General features: G+C 41.4%; 1 protein-coding gene across 4 annotated transcripts in view; it reads right to left on the reverse strand.

Annotated features, from left to right (window-relative positions):
- The window catches only part of LOC124554705 (WD repeat-containing protein 7), a 388,339-nt gene that overhangs the window by 201,367 nt on the left and 167,668 nt on the right, over nt 1–19,304 (reverse strand). For all 4 annotated transcript variants that reach the window (XM_047128342.1, XM_047128340.1, XM_047128341.1 and 1 more), the window contains one exon: nt 4,809–4,978. In XM_047128342.1, coding sequence (XP_046984298.1) covers nt 4,809–4,978 — 170 coding nt within the window. The remainder of the gene's footprint in view (nt 1–4,808; nt 4,979–19,304) is intronic.

Here is a 19,304-nt window from a genome sequence, read left to right on the forward strand (position 1 = left end):
GAAAGAAACATGAAAATACAATATGTTGTGCAGCATACTACAATTTGAGTATGAAGGCTCTTTACCATTCTGACACTCTACTGACCTCAAATGTATTGCAATGGAAGATTGTGGAAGTGCACAAAAATTTTCTTGTCTTTTGGAACTGTTTGTTTTATTTTTGTACTCTAAACTGGGCATTAATGCAATAAAAATTTGAAATAATGAATTCCATCAGTCTCTGGTAATAGAACTTGTGGAAATTTATGCATCAGTACAGTGGACAAATAGTTGTTTTGTTCTGAGGCATTTTCCAGCTTTTATTTTAAGTGAACACTTATACTGTGACTAATCAATCAGGTTTTCGTAGTTTAAGGAACAAATGGCACATGAAACTATGAGACATGTCTTATAGTATGGATTAAACAAAAGTTGGATGAAACAGACATTACTGTTGGGAATGACGCACACACTTCATATGGCACGATCACAGTATAGAAACTTTTGTACTTCCAAACTCACCTGTTGCAACAGTCTTATTCTGTCAACACCTGATCTTACGCAACTTACAACAAGATTGCTGAAACTGGTCATCCCAGAACAGTAAAAGTTTCTATACTGTGATCGCAGCATACAGATTGCCCCACAGCACAATGTTACACATTACTGTAATCCACAATGAATGCACAAACATATTAGACCAATATCACCAGTAATCAGTATACAACATTCACCTATTTTTAATAAAATGCGATCCTCTGTACTTCAGTAAAACCCTAATCCATTCGATGATACGGATGGCTGCTATGTGTCACAGGGAGTAAAACAGCACACTGCACTCCAACAAGTAGTAGCCCAGAAGGAGTAATCCAAAAATATTAACTTAATTACTTACTGAAACAAGGGACAGTAGTAGGGAAGGTCAATGGTCAACTTCGGTTTATTGGGAGAACTTCAAGAAAGTGTAGCTCATCTATAAAGGAGACCATGTACAGAACACAAGTGGACCAATTCTTGAGTACTGCTCAAGTGGTTGGGATCCCCATCAGGTCAGATTGAATGAAGACATCGAAGCTGTCCGATCAACAAGCAAGTATTATGGAGATGGTTCATGAACTCCAATGGGAATCACTGGAGAGAAGACAATGTTCTTTTCATGATACACTATTGAGAAAATTTAGAGAACTGGCATTTGAAGCTGACTGCAGAACTATTCTACTGCCACCAATATATATTTTGCATAAGGAGCATGAAGATAAGAAAAATTAGGGTTCATATGGAGGCTGATAAACATTTGTTTTTCGCTCACTCTATTTGTGAGTGGAACAGCAAAGGAAATGATTAATAGTGGTAGGAGATACCCTCCACCATGCATCTTACGATTTCCAGAAGAGTATGTGCGCAGATGTAGATGTAGATGAACATTAGGGAGTACTTGCAGAACAACAGGTATTATGGATGAGTAGCTGAGTTGGAACAGTGAAAAGCTGAGGTGAATCTGAACAACGCACTTTGTTTTTCTCATAGGCTACTAAGACATCTTTGAAAACTTCTGGACAGCTGCAGATATTACCCATAAAAATTACTGAACTCTCTCTGTGTTTTCAAACATTGTAACTAATTTGTGGAGAAAATTTGACTGTGTAGTTCACACTATTCTCTTAGAGAATTTGAAATATAATAATAGTATCAGAGATCTTGCTGGTAACCTGTTTTCAACTATCTATTTAAAATGATGCAGAGACTTAAATTAAGAAACTCTGTGTGTACACAAAATGATACTGCATCTTCAGAATGGGGACTACTCACTAAAGGTGTATAGTACATGGGCGGAGCAAATATTGATGTGTGTGTTAACTCGTTAGTAACTAAATAACTACCCCAGTGATTGATACTGGGTCCACTCTTGTTCCTGTTATATATAAATGATCTTCCATCATCCATCAAAGAAGCAGATACAGTTCTCCCAGATATAATTCTCTTTGCTGACACAATGCAAGTACTATAATCAAGTCTAACAGAGTAACTTCAACACAGGAAAATGCAAATAGAAGGGCAATCAAGAAGTTACCGTTTGAAGCCCATACAGTCCAGAACTGGTACGCCAATCAGGCAAAATCACTGTGAGCAATGAGCCATTCATTTCACTGGTGCACCAGGTTGAAAAGCCCCACTTGATAAACTGGTGTAACTCCTGCCTTATGACATCTGGGGTAGTGATGTGCATCTTCTGTTGAATGGTGACCAACACAGAACTTGATACCCCCTTCCACAACGGAGGTTTTAGACAGATGTCCTGCCTCATACATATTCTTCATTCTCTGATGGATGTCCACTGGTGTTCATCCTTCAGCAGCCAAGAAAAGACTACCACCACTTTGGTTCTGTTTAGATGGATGTGGTAATAATGTTGCTAAAGTTCACATTTCCACAATTACTGCACAGACGTCAGAAAGACATGAATGCCACACTGATCCCTTGTCTACATGTCAGTGCTTACATATCCACATCATAGTCACATTATGTCACATATACACTGCAGCAAATCCCTCAAACAGAAACTTTTTGATTGCCCCTTATAGCATTTTCTTAAAAATGATGACCAGTTCTCTGCAAATGGATTGTCACTGAGTTCATTACTCATCAATAAATGAAACAGGATATTTTGAATTAGTCGGTGTTTATACTGAAAAGTACCTGAATTGGAAATCATGTATTACAGTTCTTCTTAAACATCTAAGCTTTGCTACTTTTGCATTACCGATACCAGATTTTGCATATGAAATGTCTGATGGGGTAACTCATCATTTACGGGAAACAAGTGTGTGGACCACCCTTTAAACAGTTGGGGATTCTGACAACAGCCTCACAGTTCATTTAGTGCCTTATGAAGCTTGTTGTATTCTGTCAGTCACAATTTGAAAATAGCAGCAGCACTCATAAATACAATTCTAAAAGGAGGAATGGCTTACACAAACCATCACTCCATGTTAGTGTAGCACAGAAAGGAGAGAGGTATTTAGCCCTTTTTTCCATTTGTTTATTTCATCTTTGAGCATTCTGCATGCTACTGATGTTAATAGTTTGTACAAACTGAATAAAACATAATAACAATAAAGAAAACTGTAAAATCAAGTAGATTTGCAAGCAGACATACAACGAGTACAAGTTAAAATTTTAGATCAACTTTTGCACAATCAAAAAATTCCACAATCACACAGAAAGTTTTCTTTTTAAGCCAGTTTTGTAGAAAATTTATGTAAGCTTTTAATGAGGTAGTGTGTGCGTCTGGTAGCAGCGCACTAAACAATTTTATTCCAAAATACAGCCATTTTGAGTCTTGCTTAGTCTTGTAAAGGATTGGTCAATCTTTCCTTCGTGGCATGTATTGGGACAATTAAATGATTGTCTTAATTTGTAGCTCTCTTGGTTTTCTTTTGTGTAGACTATGCAGCGAAGTACAAAGAATGATGGGACTGCCACGACACCCACTTTCTTGAAAAGTGACAGCATTTTTCCACCATGCAAAACCTCTTTTTGCCTTACTGAAGCTGCCCCAAAGCTGTATGCACTATTTTCCTCAGTTTGATCACCTATTCAGTGATATAATGAATTTAATAGGTAATAAAATTAACTTCAAACAAAAAGTGAAACCACATCTGCTTGACAACTTCTTCTACTCCAAAAGAGAAATTCTGAATGTGAATAACAGCATCAGCAGCAGCAGTCAATGTGTGTGTTTGTGTGTGTGTGTGTGTGTGTGTGTGTGTGTGTGTGTTAGAGAGAGAATATACTTAAGTATTAATTACTGTAAGGGGAGGGTGAATCATTGTGCTATTTTCCACTGAGGTGATGTAATGTAGAGGTTGTTTCATTGTTTCACAATTCCTATCACAGGCTCCAAAAGGTTGTAGAGGGGACTTAGTAGATGAAGTTTTGATAAGGAAGCCACATCTGAAAATGGTTCATTTGGATATAAAATAAATTTGATGCTTAGATCACTTTCAAATCACCCACTTTGTGTTATGCACAGAAACTGAGAGGGGGGGGGGGGGGCGGTGACTTCATTGTCAATCCCTGGTACCATTTTCATCTGACTACAAGAGAGGAATGAGATTTTCCCACAACGAGGAAGTTCACACAGTGGTTCTTGAATGGCTCCATGACCAAGCATCATATTTATATCATTAAGGAACTGAACAGACGATAGAACGGACCAACCATTGTTTACAGAGACTTGATAATTATGCTGAAAAATGGTGTCATGTATCCATGTCACTTCAAAATGTAGTGCAACATTAAATAAAAATAACTTGGCCTGTCATAATAATGTGTAACTTACTTTCCAAACTCTCTTTCTAATTAGCTACCTTCGTTTGGCGTTGGTGATTGTGCATGCATTGCTCCTGTTTTAGTTACTTGCACCTCGGCACTAGTGTCCCGCAAAGTGTGTTTATGTGTTATTATACATCTCGATGCAGAAATTGTTCAAGGAAAGAAGTTTACATTTATTACTACTGCCTGGAATATTACTTTTAAAAAAGAAAAATCTTTAATTTTGTCATTCTGATGCATCATTGTTGGACACTCATCAACTTTGTTGCTGCAGAATTGAGTGACAAATCACAAGGCATTCAAACCTCAGGTAATAACAAAATAAGGCACACCATTCTTGTGTAATCATAAGACTTACAGCAATGTAAGTGTAAACTGAACTGTAGCACAACATCTCTGTTCCTTTAAACCAATAACATTTACTTAGGTCCATAAAAACAGAACTGAAACTTTACTGCAAGATATTAAATATTTTACGATTTATTGACACCAACCTGAGTGGCATGCCTTATGGCTGACAGATTGCGATGTCTGAGACCTCTAAAAAAATGGACGGCTGGATTGGCCAAACCCATTTCTCCTGCACTGGCCGCCGATGGATTTTCGTCACATGCATACAATACCTCTTCAGCACTTATTCCATGCAAAACACGATCCAGATGGCCTGCAGAGATATACCAGATCAACTTAAATATTAAGGGAAGAATGGACTAAAAACTGACACTAAGGACCATGATATTTTGCACAGATGGTAATTTTGCATATCTTAACTAAATAGCTAAAGAATATATCATGCCTTTATTTATATTATTATCTCCATGTTACTGCTGTTGTTGGCACATTCCTAAAAGCTGCAGAAATCAGTATCAAAACAGAAGCAACTTGTCATCAAATATACCTCAGTTGTATTTTTCTAAACCAGATTGAACAAATTTTGAGCTAAATCTTTACAAAAACCATTGATTTAATTATCATGGGTAATTTCAATATCAAATTCTTAACTTTAAAAAAACAGTAGGGGAGAACTAAAGCATCTGATAGAATAGTTCAACCTAACTGCTGTAGTTAACTTTCCCACTGGAGTAACAAGTAACTGTACAAACTTAATTGACAATATATTCACTGACAAAGGCAGGAGCAGCTCTATCACTGTCAAGTAAAATCCTCAATGGACCGTCAGATAAGGACACACAACAGCTTACCGAAAATGACATTAACATGTGTGATAAAGCTACACATTCCTTTAAATCTGAACAGGCCGGTCAATAACTGTATCCTAAATATTTTCAAACTTTACTTGCAGAAGCTTGGCTGTAGCCCTCTATGTATGGAAAGGAATGTTAATCAGACTTTTAACCTGCTCTCAAATGAAAGTGTGCCATTGTTTGAAGCTATAAAATATCCCAGTCTACTATAAGGAAACAGTGGCTCACTAGAAGGCCCAGAATTTCCTGTAGAAAAAAAGAAAGTCCAATGATAATTGTTTGGGTGTTATAGCTCTTCTTATCCCTCTGCTTGTTAAGAAAAACTACAATACAACATTTAATAGTTTTCTTTTTACTCAGACATATTTCAGCACTTTCTGTGCTATATGCGGTGGGTTTATTTTCTTTCCAAAAAAATTAATGTTACATGTTAACCTTCTGTGTATGTTATATGACCTTTTGGCTCAAAAGCATTTACATTTGAAAAAAGGATGATTTATTAAGAGTCAAATACTCTACAAACAGTTTGCACACAGTACAACTCTGAGACATATGTCACAGAATTTACGCATTATATGTTCTTCATTTATGATAGGTTTAAAGATTTTAGTTTTATACTAAATCTGGAAAAAATATGCCTGAAGAAAAAAAAAACACACCACCTTCAAGGACTACGTTCAGTGGCACCACAGTATAATAGGCGCATACTGAGGAATGGTTGTGCTAGTGATTCATGGTCATCGACACTCAAGTGGTGCTCAGGATGTCTCTCTGTACACCCTCTGTTTTGACTCTGCAGGTGGTAACTTTTCCAAGTTTAGAAGTAAACAGCGTTTGCAACATTCATTCTATGGTACAATCATGCCCCACCGACAAGTACGTACTACTGTTTAACAGCTTCAGCCATTTGAACAGGGTTGCACTGTGGGGTTTCAGGAAGCTGGAAGGATGTATCGATGGATTGCACCATTTGTGGGGTACAAAGTATCAGTGGTGTATGACTGCTTCTAACAGTGGTCTGTCAAACATTTCCACAAGCACTGAACAGGTCCACATAGAACAGATGCACAGAGAGATCTACAAATTACGCGAGCAGCAGGGGCTGACCAAATATCATCCGGGAACAAAATCCAGGCGCAAGTTGCACCAGTTGTGTAGTGAAGGACCACTGGAAGCTGTCCACTCCCAACAGTTTTAACATTACATGTGCCTCTGACCAGGCTCCCACTTACACCATAACATTGCCATACATGATAACTCTTGTGTCGTTTATAAGAGTAAGTTCTGTTTGTATGTGAATGATGAATGTACATGTATATGACACAGACATTGTTAGCTGCCAGTTCCAGAGGGCATTCGTTCACAACACACAGTTCCCACAGCAGGCTTCAGTGTGTGTGTGTGTGTGTGTGTGTGTGTGTGTGTGTGTGTGGGGGGGGGGGGGGGGGGGGGGGGGTGTATATGTATAGTACAATCTAACTTCTGCACCATTTGAATGCAGTAAAGTGTTCACTGTAAATAAGTATTGTAGTACACTATTGGCCATTAAAATTACTACACCACGAAGATGACGTGCTACAGACACGAAATTTAACCAACAAGAAGATGATGCTGTGATATGTAAATGATTGGCTTTTCAGAGCATTCACACAAGGTTGGCGCCCGTGCCGACACCTACAACACGCTGACATGAGGAAAGTTTCCAACCGATTTCTCATATGCAAACAGCTGTTGACCGGCATTGCCTGGTGAAACATTGTTGAGATGCCTCGTGTAAGGAGGAGAAATGCGTACCATCACGTTTCCGACTTTGATAAAGGTCGGATTGTAGCCTATCACGATTGCGGTTTATCGTATTCCGACATTGCTGCTTGCGTCGGTCAAGATCCAATGACTGTTAGCAGAATATGGAATCGGTGGATTCAGGAGGGTAATATGGAACATTGTGCTGGATCCCAATGACCTCGTATCACTAGCAGTTGAGATGACAAGCATCTTATCCGCATGGCTGTAACACATGGTGCAGCCACGTCTGGATCCGTGAGTCAACAGATGGGGACGTTCGCAAGACAACAACCATCTGCACGAACAGTTCGACGACGTTTGCAGCAGCATGGACTATCAGCTCGGAGACCATTGCTGTGGTTACCACTGACACTGTGTCACAGACAGGAGTGCCTGCAATGGTGCACTCAATGACGAACATGGGTGCAAGAATGGCAAAACATCGTGTTTTTGGATGAATCCAGGTTCTGTTTACAGCATCATGATGGTCGCATCCGTGTTTGGCGACATCGTGTTGATTGCACATTGGAAGCGTGTATTCGTCATCGCCATACTGGTGTACCACCTGGCATGATGGTATGGGGTGCCAATGGTTAAACATCTTGGTCACCTCTTGTTCGCATTGACGGCACTTTGAACAGTGGACGCTACATTTCAGATGTGTTACGACCCATGGCTCCACTCTTCATTCGATCCCGGCGAAACCCTACATTTCAGCAGGATAATGCACGACCGCATGTTACAGGTCCTGTACGGGCCTTTCTGGATACAGAAAATGTCGGCTGCTGCCCTGGCCAGCACATTCTCCAGATCTCTCACCAATTGAAAACGTCTGGTCAATGGTGGCCGAGCAACTGGCCCGTCACAATACGCCAGTCACTACTCTTGATGAACTGTAATATCGTGCTGAAGCTGCATGGGCAGCTGTACCTGTACACGCCATCCGAGCTCTGTTTGACTCATTGTCCAGGCGTATCAAGGCCATTACTATGGCCAGAGGTGGTTGTTCTGGGTACTGATTTCCCAGGATCTATGCACCCAAACTGCGTGAAAATGTAATCACATGTTAGTTCTAGTATAATATATTTGTCCAATGAATACCCATTTATCATCTGCATTTCTTCTTTTTGTAGCAATTTTAATGGCCAGTAGTGTAGCTTTATTGTATGTTTATTACCTTATAAATAAATAAAAACTTTTTTTTAAATTTTATATTCAGTGCATTAATGCAATCGTAGTAAATGAGTATTGTAAAATGATCCTTTCGTACAGTACCAAAAAAAAAAAAAAAAACAGAGAATGTGATGGTATCTACTTCTTCCAGAAGTAGATTTTTATGTTGTATTTTAAACGCTACACCTCTTGAATGTTTAGTTTCCAATGTACCACACTGGTTTCTCCAATGTTCAATTTCAACTTATCTAACTGGAAGCTATTTTCTAGGGTATTAAGTGTGCTCACAATAGAGCTCAGAGTTTTACATCATCTTCTTCAATTACAATATAAGTACCATCTGCAAATAGAACCAATGAGGAATTTATGCACAACAGGAACAGGATTCACCATAAAATGGATTCTTGTGATACTGTAGTCCATTTAGAATAATAAGTCACTGCATTTGAAGTGATAGCTGCCTTTTCTTCTCTGTTCTGCAGGTATCACGAAAAGCCATTTCAGAGCATTGTCCTTGACCTCACAGTTATGTAATTTATAGATAAGCAGAGCATGCATTATTGAGTCAAAGGATTTTGTAATACTGCAGAAGGTTCCATGAAACTTTACTCCCATGACCCAATGCATCGCTTATCTTTTCAATGAAGTTATTCATTGCATTCAGTGAGGCAAACCACAAGTGCTTGATATACGTATGTCAAAGCAATGATTCTTGTTCGGCTGCGCAATCCAACCAGGATGTCATTTTCACTTTCTTGTCTCAACCTTTTCACGAAAATGTCACGTGGATCGAAAAACGTCATCTTATGAACATACTATAAAAATGCTAAAATACAGTTTAAAGATTTTGCAGCCTTTTCTTTATATATATTTTTATTTGTATATGGTACCTCTTAGCTTGAGAAGAGCTTTCACATTCTTTTTCTGATCTTCCACATCATTTCAAATTCCCTTTCCATGTGCTATTTTTCTTTCTTTGGTCCATTAGTTTCTTTTTTTCTGATGACTGCATAACCCAGCAAATAAACTTTCCAGTGAACAGTTACTTGTCTACTACAACCACTGCTTCTATCTGAGCTCCCCGAAACAAAGATGGTGTAACTTACCAAACGAAAGCTTTGGTATGTTGATAGACACACAAATAAACACAAACACACACACAAAATTCAAGCTTTCGCAACCCACTGTTGCTTCATCAGGAAAGAGGGAAGGAGAGGGAAAGACGAAAGGATGTGGGTTTTAAGGGAGTGGGTAACGAGTCATTCCAATCCCGGGAGCGGAAAGACTTACCTTAGGGGGAAAAAAGGACAGGTATACACTCGCGCGCACACACACACATATCCATCCGCACATATACAGAGACAAGCAGACATTTGTAAAGACAAAGAGTTTGGGCAGAGATGTCAGTCGAGGTGGAAGTACAGAGGCAAAGATGTTGTTGAATGACAGGTGAGGTATGAGCGGCGGCAACCTGAAATTAGTGGAGGTTGAGGCCTGATGGGTAAGGGGAAGAGAGGATATACTGAAGGGCAAGTTCCCATCTCCGGAGTTCTGATAGGTTGGTGTTAGTGGGAAGTATCCAGATAACACAGACGGTGTAACACTGTGCCAAGATGTGCTGGCCGTGCACCAAGGCATGTTTAGCCACAGGGTGATCCTCATTACCAACAAACACTGTCTGCCTGTGTCCATTCACGCGAATGGACAGTTTGTTGCTGGTCATTCCCACATAGAAAGCTTCACAGTGTAAGCAGGTCAGTTGGTAAAGCACGTGGGTGCTTTTACACGTGGCTCTGCCTTTGATCATGTACACCTTCCGGGTTACAGGACTGGAGTAGGTGGTGGTGGGAGGGTGCATGGGACAGGTTTTACACCGGGGCCGGTTGCAAGGGTAGGAGCCAGAGGGTAGGGAAGGTGGTTTGGGGATTTCATAGGGATGTACCAAGAGGTTACGAAGGTTAGGTGGACGGTGGAAAGACACTCTTGGTGGAGTGGGGAGGATTTCATGAAGGATGGATCTCATTTCAGGGCAGGATTTGAGGAAGTCGTATCCCTGCTGGAGAGCTACATTCAGAGTCTGATCCAGTCCTTGAAAGTATCCTGTCACAAGTGGGGCACTTTTGGGGTTCTTCTGTGGGAGGTTCGGGGTTTGAGGGGATGAGGAAGTGGCTCTGGTTATTTGCTTCTGTACCAGGTTGGGAGGGTAGTAGCGGGATGCGAAAGCTGTTTTCAGGTTGTTGGTGTAATGGTTCAGGGATTCCGGACTGGAGCAGATTCGTTTGCCACGAAAACCTAGGCTGTAGGGAAGGGACCGTTTGATATGGAATGGGTGGCAGCTGTCATAATGGAGGTACTGTTGCTTGTTGGTGGGTTTGATGCGGACGGATGTGTGAAGCTGGCCATTTGACAGATGGAGGTCAATGTCAAGGAAAGTGGCATGGGATTTGGAGTAGGATCAGGTGAATCTGATGGAACCAAAGGAGTTGAGGTTGGAGCGGAAATTCAGGAATGCTTCTTCACTGTGAGTCCAGATCATGAAGATGTCATCAATAAATCTGTACCAAACTTTGGGTTGGCAGGCCTGGGTAACCAAGAAGGCTTTCTCTAAGCGACCCATAAATAGGTTGGCGTACGAGGGGGCCATCCTGGTACCCATGGCTGTTCCCTTTAGTTGTTGGTATGTCTGGCCTTCGAAAGTGAAGAAGTTGTGAGTCAGGTTTTAGGTAGGGTGGCAGGTGATCGGCGTGAAAGGAAGTACTCCATCGCAGCAAGGCCCTGGACGTGCGGAATATTTGTGTATAAGGAAGTGGCATCAATGGTTACAAGGATGGTTTCTGGAGGTAACAGATTGGGTAAGGATTCCAAGTGTTCGAGAAAATGGTTGGTGTCTTTGACGAAGGATGGGAGACTGCATGTAATGGGTTGAAGGTGTTGATCTACGTAGGCAGAGATACGTTCTGTGGGGGCTTGGTAACCAGCTACAATGGGGCGGCCAAAATCATTGGGTTTGTGAATTTTAGGAAGTAGGTAGAAGGTAGGGGTGCGGGGTGTCTGTGGGGCCAGGAGGTTGATGAAGTCAGGTGAAAGGTTTTGTAGGGGGCCTAAGGTTCTGAGGATTCCTTGAAGCTCCGCCTTGACATCAGGAATGGGATTACCTAGGCAAACTTTGTATGTAGTGTTGTCTGAAAGCTGACGCAGTCCCTCAGCCACATACTCCCGACGATCAAGTACCACGGTCGTGGAACCCTTGTCCGCCGGAAGAATGACGATGGATTGGTCAGCCTTCAGATCACAGATAGCCTGGGCTTCAGCAGTGGTGATGTTGGGAGTAGGATTAAGGTTTTTCAAGAAGGATTGAGAAGCAAGGCTGGAAGTGAGAAATTCCTGGAAGGTTTGGAGAGGGTGATTTTGAGGAAGAGGAGGTGGGTCCTGCTGTGACAGAGGATGGAACTGTTCCAGGCAGGGTTCAATTTGGATAGTGTCTTGGGGAGTTGGATCATTAGGAGTAGGATTAGGATTATTTTTCTTTGTGGCAAAGTGATATTTCCAGCAGAGTGTACGAGTGTAGGACAGTAAATCTTTGACGAGGGCTGTTTGGTTGAATCTGGGAGTAGGGCTGAAGGTGAAGCCTTTGGATAGGACAGAGGTTTCGGATTAGGAGAGAGGTTTGGAGGAAAGGTTAACTACTGAATTAGGGTGTTGTGGTTCCAGATTGTATTGATTAGAATTTTGAGGTTTTGGGGGGAGTGGAGCTGGAAGTGGGAGATTGAGTAGATTGGAGAGACTGGGTCTGTGTGCAATTAGAGGTTATGTTAGTGTTGTTTTAACGTCCCGTCAACAACGAGGTCATTAGAGACGGAGCGCAAGCTCGGGTTAGGGAAGGGGGGGGAAGGATATCAGCCGTGCCCTTTCAAAGGAACCAACGCGGCATTTGCCTGAAACAATTTAGGGAAATCACGGAAAACCTAAATCAGGATGGCTGGAGACGGGAATGAACCGTCGTCCTCCCGAATGCGAGTCCAGTGTGCTAACCACAGTGCCACCTCGCTCGGTGCAATGAGAGGAGGTTGAGGTTTGCTGGAAAGGTTGTGGAGGGTGAGTGAGTTGCCTTTCCGGAGGTGGGAAATCAGGAGATTGGATAGTTTTTTTAGGTGGAAGGTGGCATGCTGTTCTAATTTGCGGTTGGCCTGTAGGAGGATGCTCTGAACAGCCGATGTAGATGTGGGAGAGGAAAGATTGAGGACTTGATGGATAGGAGTTGATGTGTGTGTGTGTGTGTGTGTGTGTGTGTGTGTGTGTGTGTGTGTGTGTGTGTGTGTGTGTATATATATATATATATATAAACAAAGATGATTTGACTTACCAAATGAAAGTGCTGGCAGGTCGACAGACACACAAACAAACACAAACATACACACAAAATTCAAGCTTTCGCAACAAACTGTTGCCTCATCAGGAAAGAGGGAAGGAGAGGGAAAGACGAAAGGATATGGGTTTTAAGGGAGTGGGTAACGAGTCATTCCAATCCCTGCTCTCCAGCAGGGATACGACTTCCTCAAATCCTGCCCAGAAATGAGATCCATCCTTCATGAAATCCTCCCCACTCCACAAAAGAGTGTCTTTCCGCCGTCCACCTAACCTTCGTAACCTCTTGGTTCATCCCTATGAAATCCCCAAACCACCTTCCCTACCTTCTGGCTCCTACCCTTGTAACCGCCACCGGTGTAAAACCTGTCCCATGCACCCTCCCACCACCACCTACTCCAGTCCTGTAACCCGGAAGGTGTACACGAGCAAAGGCAGAGCCACGTGATCTACCAACTGACCTGCCTACACTGTGACGCATTCTATGTGGGAATGACCAGCAACAAACTGTCCATTCGCATGAATGGACACAGGCAGACAGTGTTTGTTGGTAATGAGGATCACCCTGTGGCTAAACATGCCTTGGTGCACGGCCAGCACATCTTGGCACAGTGTTACACCGTCCGGGTTATCTGGATACTTCCCACTAACACCAACCTATCCGAACTCCGGAGATGGGAACTTGCTCTTCAATATATCCTCTCTTCCCGTTATCCACCAGGCCTCAATCTCCGCTAATTTCAAGTTGCCGCCACTCATACCTCACCTGTCATTCAACAACATCTTTGCCTCTGCACTTCTGCCTCGACTGACATCTCTGCCCAAACTCTTTGTCTTTAAATATGTCTGCTTGTGTCTGTATATGTGTGGATGGATATGTGTGTGTGTGCGCGCGCGAGTGTATACCCGTCCTTTTTTCCCCCCTAAGGTAAGTCTTTCCGCTCCCGGGATTGGAATGACTCCTTACCCTCTCCCTTAAAACCCACCTCCTTTCGTCTTTCCCTCTTTCCTGATGAGGCAACAGTTTGTTGCGAAAGCTTGAATTTTGTGTGTATGTTTGTGTTTGTTTGTGTGTCTGTCGACCTGCACAAGCACGCACACATGCATGCACACACACAATCTCTGAAGCAGCACAATTCTGAATTCTGCAAAAAAAGTCTCAAGTAAAAGTTGTAATGTCTGAAGGGGGTCAGGGAATGGTTACCTTGAAATGACCTTTAACATTGGTTTCGAGGTAAAACCAAGATCAAGTTCATTTTTGCAAATGGTAACCTCTATTTTTTTTTTTTTTTTTTTTTGTACTTAATACTCGTATTCTATGTGGAAAAAAAAATGCAATGCTTGTAGGGAACACTTTTTTTGAAAAACCAATGGTTTGTCACCAGAGGGCACTTCGTTGTAACTTTCCCAGTTACCAGTATCTCAAGAATGAAGCAAGATTGGGACAAAATGTCTATGAAAATTTTGTATAGTTTCTGAACTCTGTTCACTGGTAAAATTTTTGTGGGCATGAAAATGCCTTGAAATTTTTCAGTAGGAATTAACCTGAAAGCAAATACAGTCTGCATCAGAGGAACCCAACGTGCACTGCTTGGAGGGTGCAGAATCAGAGACCAGCACTCTGCTTGTGCTGGCACAATCAGAGAAGAGAAACGTGGACCTATGAGGCTAACTGATAAGTATCACTTTTGGGGAATTTGAAATCATGCCCCCCATGAACCATGGACCTTGCCATTGGTGAGGAGGCTTGCGTCCCTCAGCGATACAGATGGCCATACTGTAGGTGCAACCACAACAGAGGGGTATCTGTTGAGAGGCCAGACAAACATATAGTTCCTGAAGAGGGGCAGCAGCCTTTTCATTAGTTGTAGGGGCAACAGTCTGGATGATTGACTGATCTGGCCTTGTAAACTAACCAAAACGGCCTTGCTGCGCTGGTACTGCGAACGTCTGAAAGCAAGGGGTAACTACAGCTGTAATTTTTCCCGAGGGCATGCAGCTTTACTGCATGATAAAATGATGATGGTGTCCTCTTGGGTAAAAATTTCCAGAGGTAGAATAGTCCCTCATTCAGACCTCCGGGCGGGGACTACCCAGGAGAACGTAGTTATCAGGAGAAAGAAAACTGGCGTTCTACGGATCGGAGCGTGGTATGTCAGATGCCTTAATCGGACAGGTAGGTTAGAAAATTTAAAAAGGGAAATGGATAGGTTAAAGTTAGATATAGTGGGAATTAGTGAAGTTTGGTGGCAGGAGGAACAAGACTTCTGGTCAGGTGACTACAGGGTTATAAATACAAAATCAAATAGGGTTAATGCAGGAGTAGGTTTAATAATGAATAAAAAAATAGGAGTGTGGGTTAGCTACAACAAACAGCATAGTGAACGCATTATTGTGGCCAAGATAGACATGAAGCCCATGCCTAGTACAGTAGTACAAGTTTATATGCCAAATAGCTCTGCAGATGATGAAGAAATTGATGAAATGTATGATGAGTTAAAAGAAATTATTCAGGTAGTGAAAGGAGATGAAAATTTAATAGTCATGGGTGACTGGAATTCAATAGCAGGAAAAGGGAGAGAAGGAAACATAGTAGGTGAATATGGATTGGGGGTAAGAAATGAAAGAGGAAGCCACCTGGTAGAATTTTGCATGGAGAATAACTTAATCATAGCTAACACTGGGTTCAAGAAACATAAAAGAAGGTTGTATATAAGGAAGAAGCCTGGAGATACTGACAGGTTTCAGATAGATTATATAATGGTAAGACAGAGATTTAGGAACCAGGTATTAAATTGTAAGACATTTCCAGGGGCAGATGTGGACTCTGACCACAATCTATTGGGTATGAACTGTAGATTAAAACTGAAGAAACTGCAAAAAGGTGGGAATTTAAGGAGATGGGACCTGGATAAACTGACTAAACCAGAGGTTGTACAGAGTTTCAGGGAGAGCATAAGGGAACAATTGACAGGATTGGGGGAAAGAAATACAGTAGGAGAAGAATGGGTAGCTTTGAGGGATGAAATAGCGAAGGCAGCAGAGGATCAAGTAGGTAAAAAGGTGAGGACTAGTAGAAATCCTTGGGTAACAGAAGAGATACTGAATTTAATTGATTAAAGGAGAAAATACAAAAATGCAGTAAATGAAGCAGGCAAAAAGGAATACAAACGTCTCAAAAATGAGATCGACAGAAAGTGCAAAATGGCTAAGCAGGGATGGCTAGAGGACGAATGTAAGGATGTAGAGGGATATATCACCAGGGGTAAGATAGATATTACCTACAGGAAAATTAAACAGACCTTTGGAGAAAAGAGAATGACTTGTATGAATATCAAGAGCTCAGTTGGAAACCCAGTTCTAAGCAAAGAAGGGAAAGCAGAAAGGTGGAAGGAGTATATAGAGGGTCTATACAAGGGTGATTTACTTGAGGACAATATAATGGAAATGGAAGAGGATGTAGATTAAAATGGAATGGGAGATATGATGCTGCGTGAAGAGTTTGACAGAGCACTGAAAATCTGAATCAAAACAAGGCTCCGGGAGTAGACAACATTCCATTAGAACTACTGACAGCCTTGGGAGAGCCAGACTTGACAAAATTCTACCACCTGGTGAGCAAAATGTATGAGACACGCAAAATACCCTCAGATTTCAAGAAGAATATAATAATTCCAATCCCAAAGAAAGCAGGTGTTGACATATGTGAAAATTACCAAACTATCAGTTTAATAAGTCACAGCTGCAAAATACTAACACGAATTCTTTACAGACGAATGGAAAAACTGGTAGAAGCCAACGTCGGGGAAGATCAGTTTGGATTCTGTCGAAATACTGGAACACGTGAGGCAATACTGACCCTACGACTTATCTTAGAAGAAAGATTAAGGAAAGGCAAACCTACATTTCTAGCATTTGTAGACGTAGAGAAAGTTTTGACAATGTTGACTGGAATACTCTCTTTCCAATTCTAAAGTTGGCCGGGCTAAAATATAGGGAGCGAAAGGTTATTTACAATTTTTACAGAAACCAGATGTCGGTTATAAGAGTCGAGGGTCATGAAAGCGAAGCAGTGGTTGGGAAGGGAGTGAGACAGGGTTGTAGCCTCTCCCCGATGTTATTCAATCTGTATATTGAGCAAGCAGTAAAAGAAACAAAAGAAAAATTCTGAGTAGGTATTAAAATCCATGGAGAAGAAATAAAAACTTTGAGGTTTGCTGATGACATTGTAATTCTGTCAGAGACAGCAAAGGACTTGGAGGAGCAGTTGAACAGAATGGACAGTGTCTTGAAAGGAGGGTATAAGACGAACATCAACAAAAGCAAAACAAGGATAATGGAATGTATTCAAATTAAGTCAGGTGATGCTGAGGGAATTAGATTAGGAAATGAGACACTTAAAGTAGTAAAGGAGTTTTGCTATTTGTGGAGCAAAATAATTGATGATGGTCGAAGTAGAGAGGATATAAAATGTAGACTGGCAATGGCAAGGAAAGCGTTTCTGAAGAAGAGAATTTTGTTAACATCGAGTATAGATTTAAGTGTCAGGAAGTCGTATTTGTCTGGAGTGTAGCCATGTATGAAAGTGAAACATGGACGATAAATAGTTTGGACAAGAAGAGAATAGAAGCTTTCAAAATGTGTTGCTATAGAAGAATGCTGAAGATTAAATGGGTAGATCACATAACTAATGAGGAGGTATTGAATAGAATTGGAGAGAAGAGGGAGTTTGTGGCACAACTTGACTAGAAGAAGAGATGGGTTGGTAGGACATGTTCTGAGGCATCAAGGGATCACCAATTTAGTATTGGAGGGCAGCGTGGAGGGTAAAAATCGTAGAGGGAGACCAAAAGATGAATATACCAAGCAGATTCAGAAGGATGTAGGTTGCAGTAGTTACTCAGAGATGAAGAAGCTTGCACAGGATAGAGTAGCATGGAGAGCTGCATCAAATCAGTCTCAGGACTGAAGACCACCACCACAACAACAACAACAACAACAACAACTGGAGGTTCAAAGAAATTTTACTTTTGGAGACTGAAAATTTCTCAGCTGTGCTCACTTAGAATAAGTCTTGAGTGGCATGACTCTCATAAATTTTTCTTTTATGGACCTAGAAAAAATGTGTGTTAAGGGACTTAGAAAAATTCTACCTCGCCAAACTCTGATGAATTTCACCTCATGGGACTCTGAACAATCTCGTCTAATGAGACTCTAATGAGTTCCTACGAAGTGAAATTTTTCCAAATCTGTACAAGCAAAATTATTCTAGACACGAATGTTTGGAGCTCATAAGAGAACATTTATCTGAGTCACCTTGTCTCGCAATCGACTTTCGCGGACCCATCTTTCGTTTCAGTCTTCTCTCCATATTCGAAAAGGATGGGTTACCAGGGGTTATTTTATTATTTACGTCTATATCGAGATATGTAAAGATGCCCGCCTGAAAGATACACATCCGTTGTAATTTTCTGAAAGAGTGCACTTAAATACTGTACGTTTTGGCTTCACATTGTGGCATAAACAGCAGTGAGCATGTGTAAACAAATGGGTCATGTACACTGTAATATGTCAGTTGTACTGCAACATGCTTGCCGGATGTTTCATTGAAGGAAAAACTAAGAAAATCAGTAATAGTAAAAGTGATCAGTACAATTTATTTTTTGACTCTAATCTGTCCAAAATGACTGATAACATGCCATTAGAAACATTGAGAATGATAAAAATTGTTGGCAAGTGTTGCGATAATTATGCAGCCATGCAAAGATTGTATGCCGAAAGGTATCCCAATGCCCGTCATACCACGAAGGTTAGAATTAGGTCTATGGTAAGGCGAGCTGAAAGATGGACCTTGAAAAGTCAGAGACGAAAGATGGGCCCAAGAGAGGCGATCATGCTCGGAGTTCGTGCTCTTGTCGCTCAAGATCCACACCTTTCGAGTAGTCAGATTCAGTGAATGCATGGTATGCCTCGATCAAAGGTATTTCGTGTTTTATGAAACTTTAAATTACACCCATATCGCTTACATATCACCCAAACAATTGAGCCTGGGGATCCTGAGACACACCTGGCGTTTTGTCGACGGGCCAATATGCAAATACGTCATGATCCCTTTTTCTTCGCACGCACTCTCTTTACAGATGAGGCAAACTTCGACAACATGGGAGGAGTCAATCTCCATAATGCAAATCCTCTCTGGCAACTAGATCACAGAACACAGAGACAGTGGTCAATCAATGTCTGGGTGGGCATAGTTTGAGATTACGTTATAGACCCTGTCTTTTGTGGTGAAACGTTGAACAGCTTGCACTATCTTCATATTCTCCAGAATCTGGTGCTTCCTTTACTAGAAAATATCCGCCAGACATATGAGCACGTATGTTGTTTCAACACGATGGCACCACTGCACATCAGGCCTTACATGTCCGAAGGTACCTGTCCGAATCGATGGATTGGTACTGT

This window comes from Schistocerca americana, chromosome X, assembly GCF_021461395.2.
Source record: "Schistocerca americana isolate TAMUIC-IGC-003095 chromosome X, iqSchAmer2.1, whole genome shotgun sequence".
Lineage (NCBI taxonomy): Eukaryota > Metazoa > Arthropoda > Insecta > Orthoptera > Acrididae > Schistocerca > Schistocerca americana.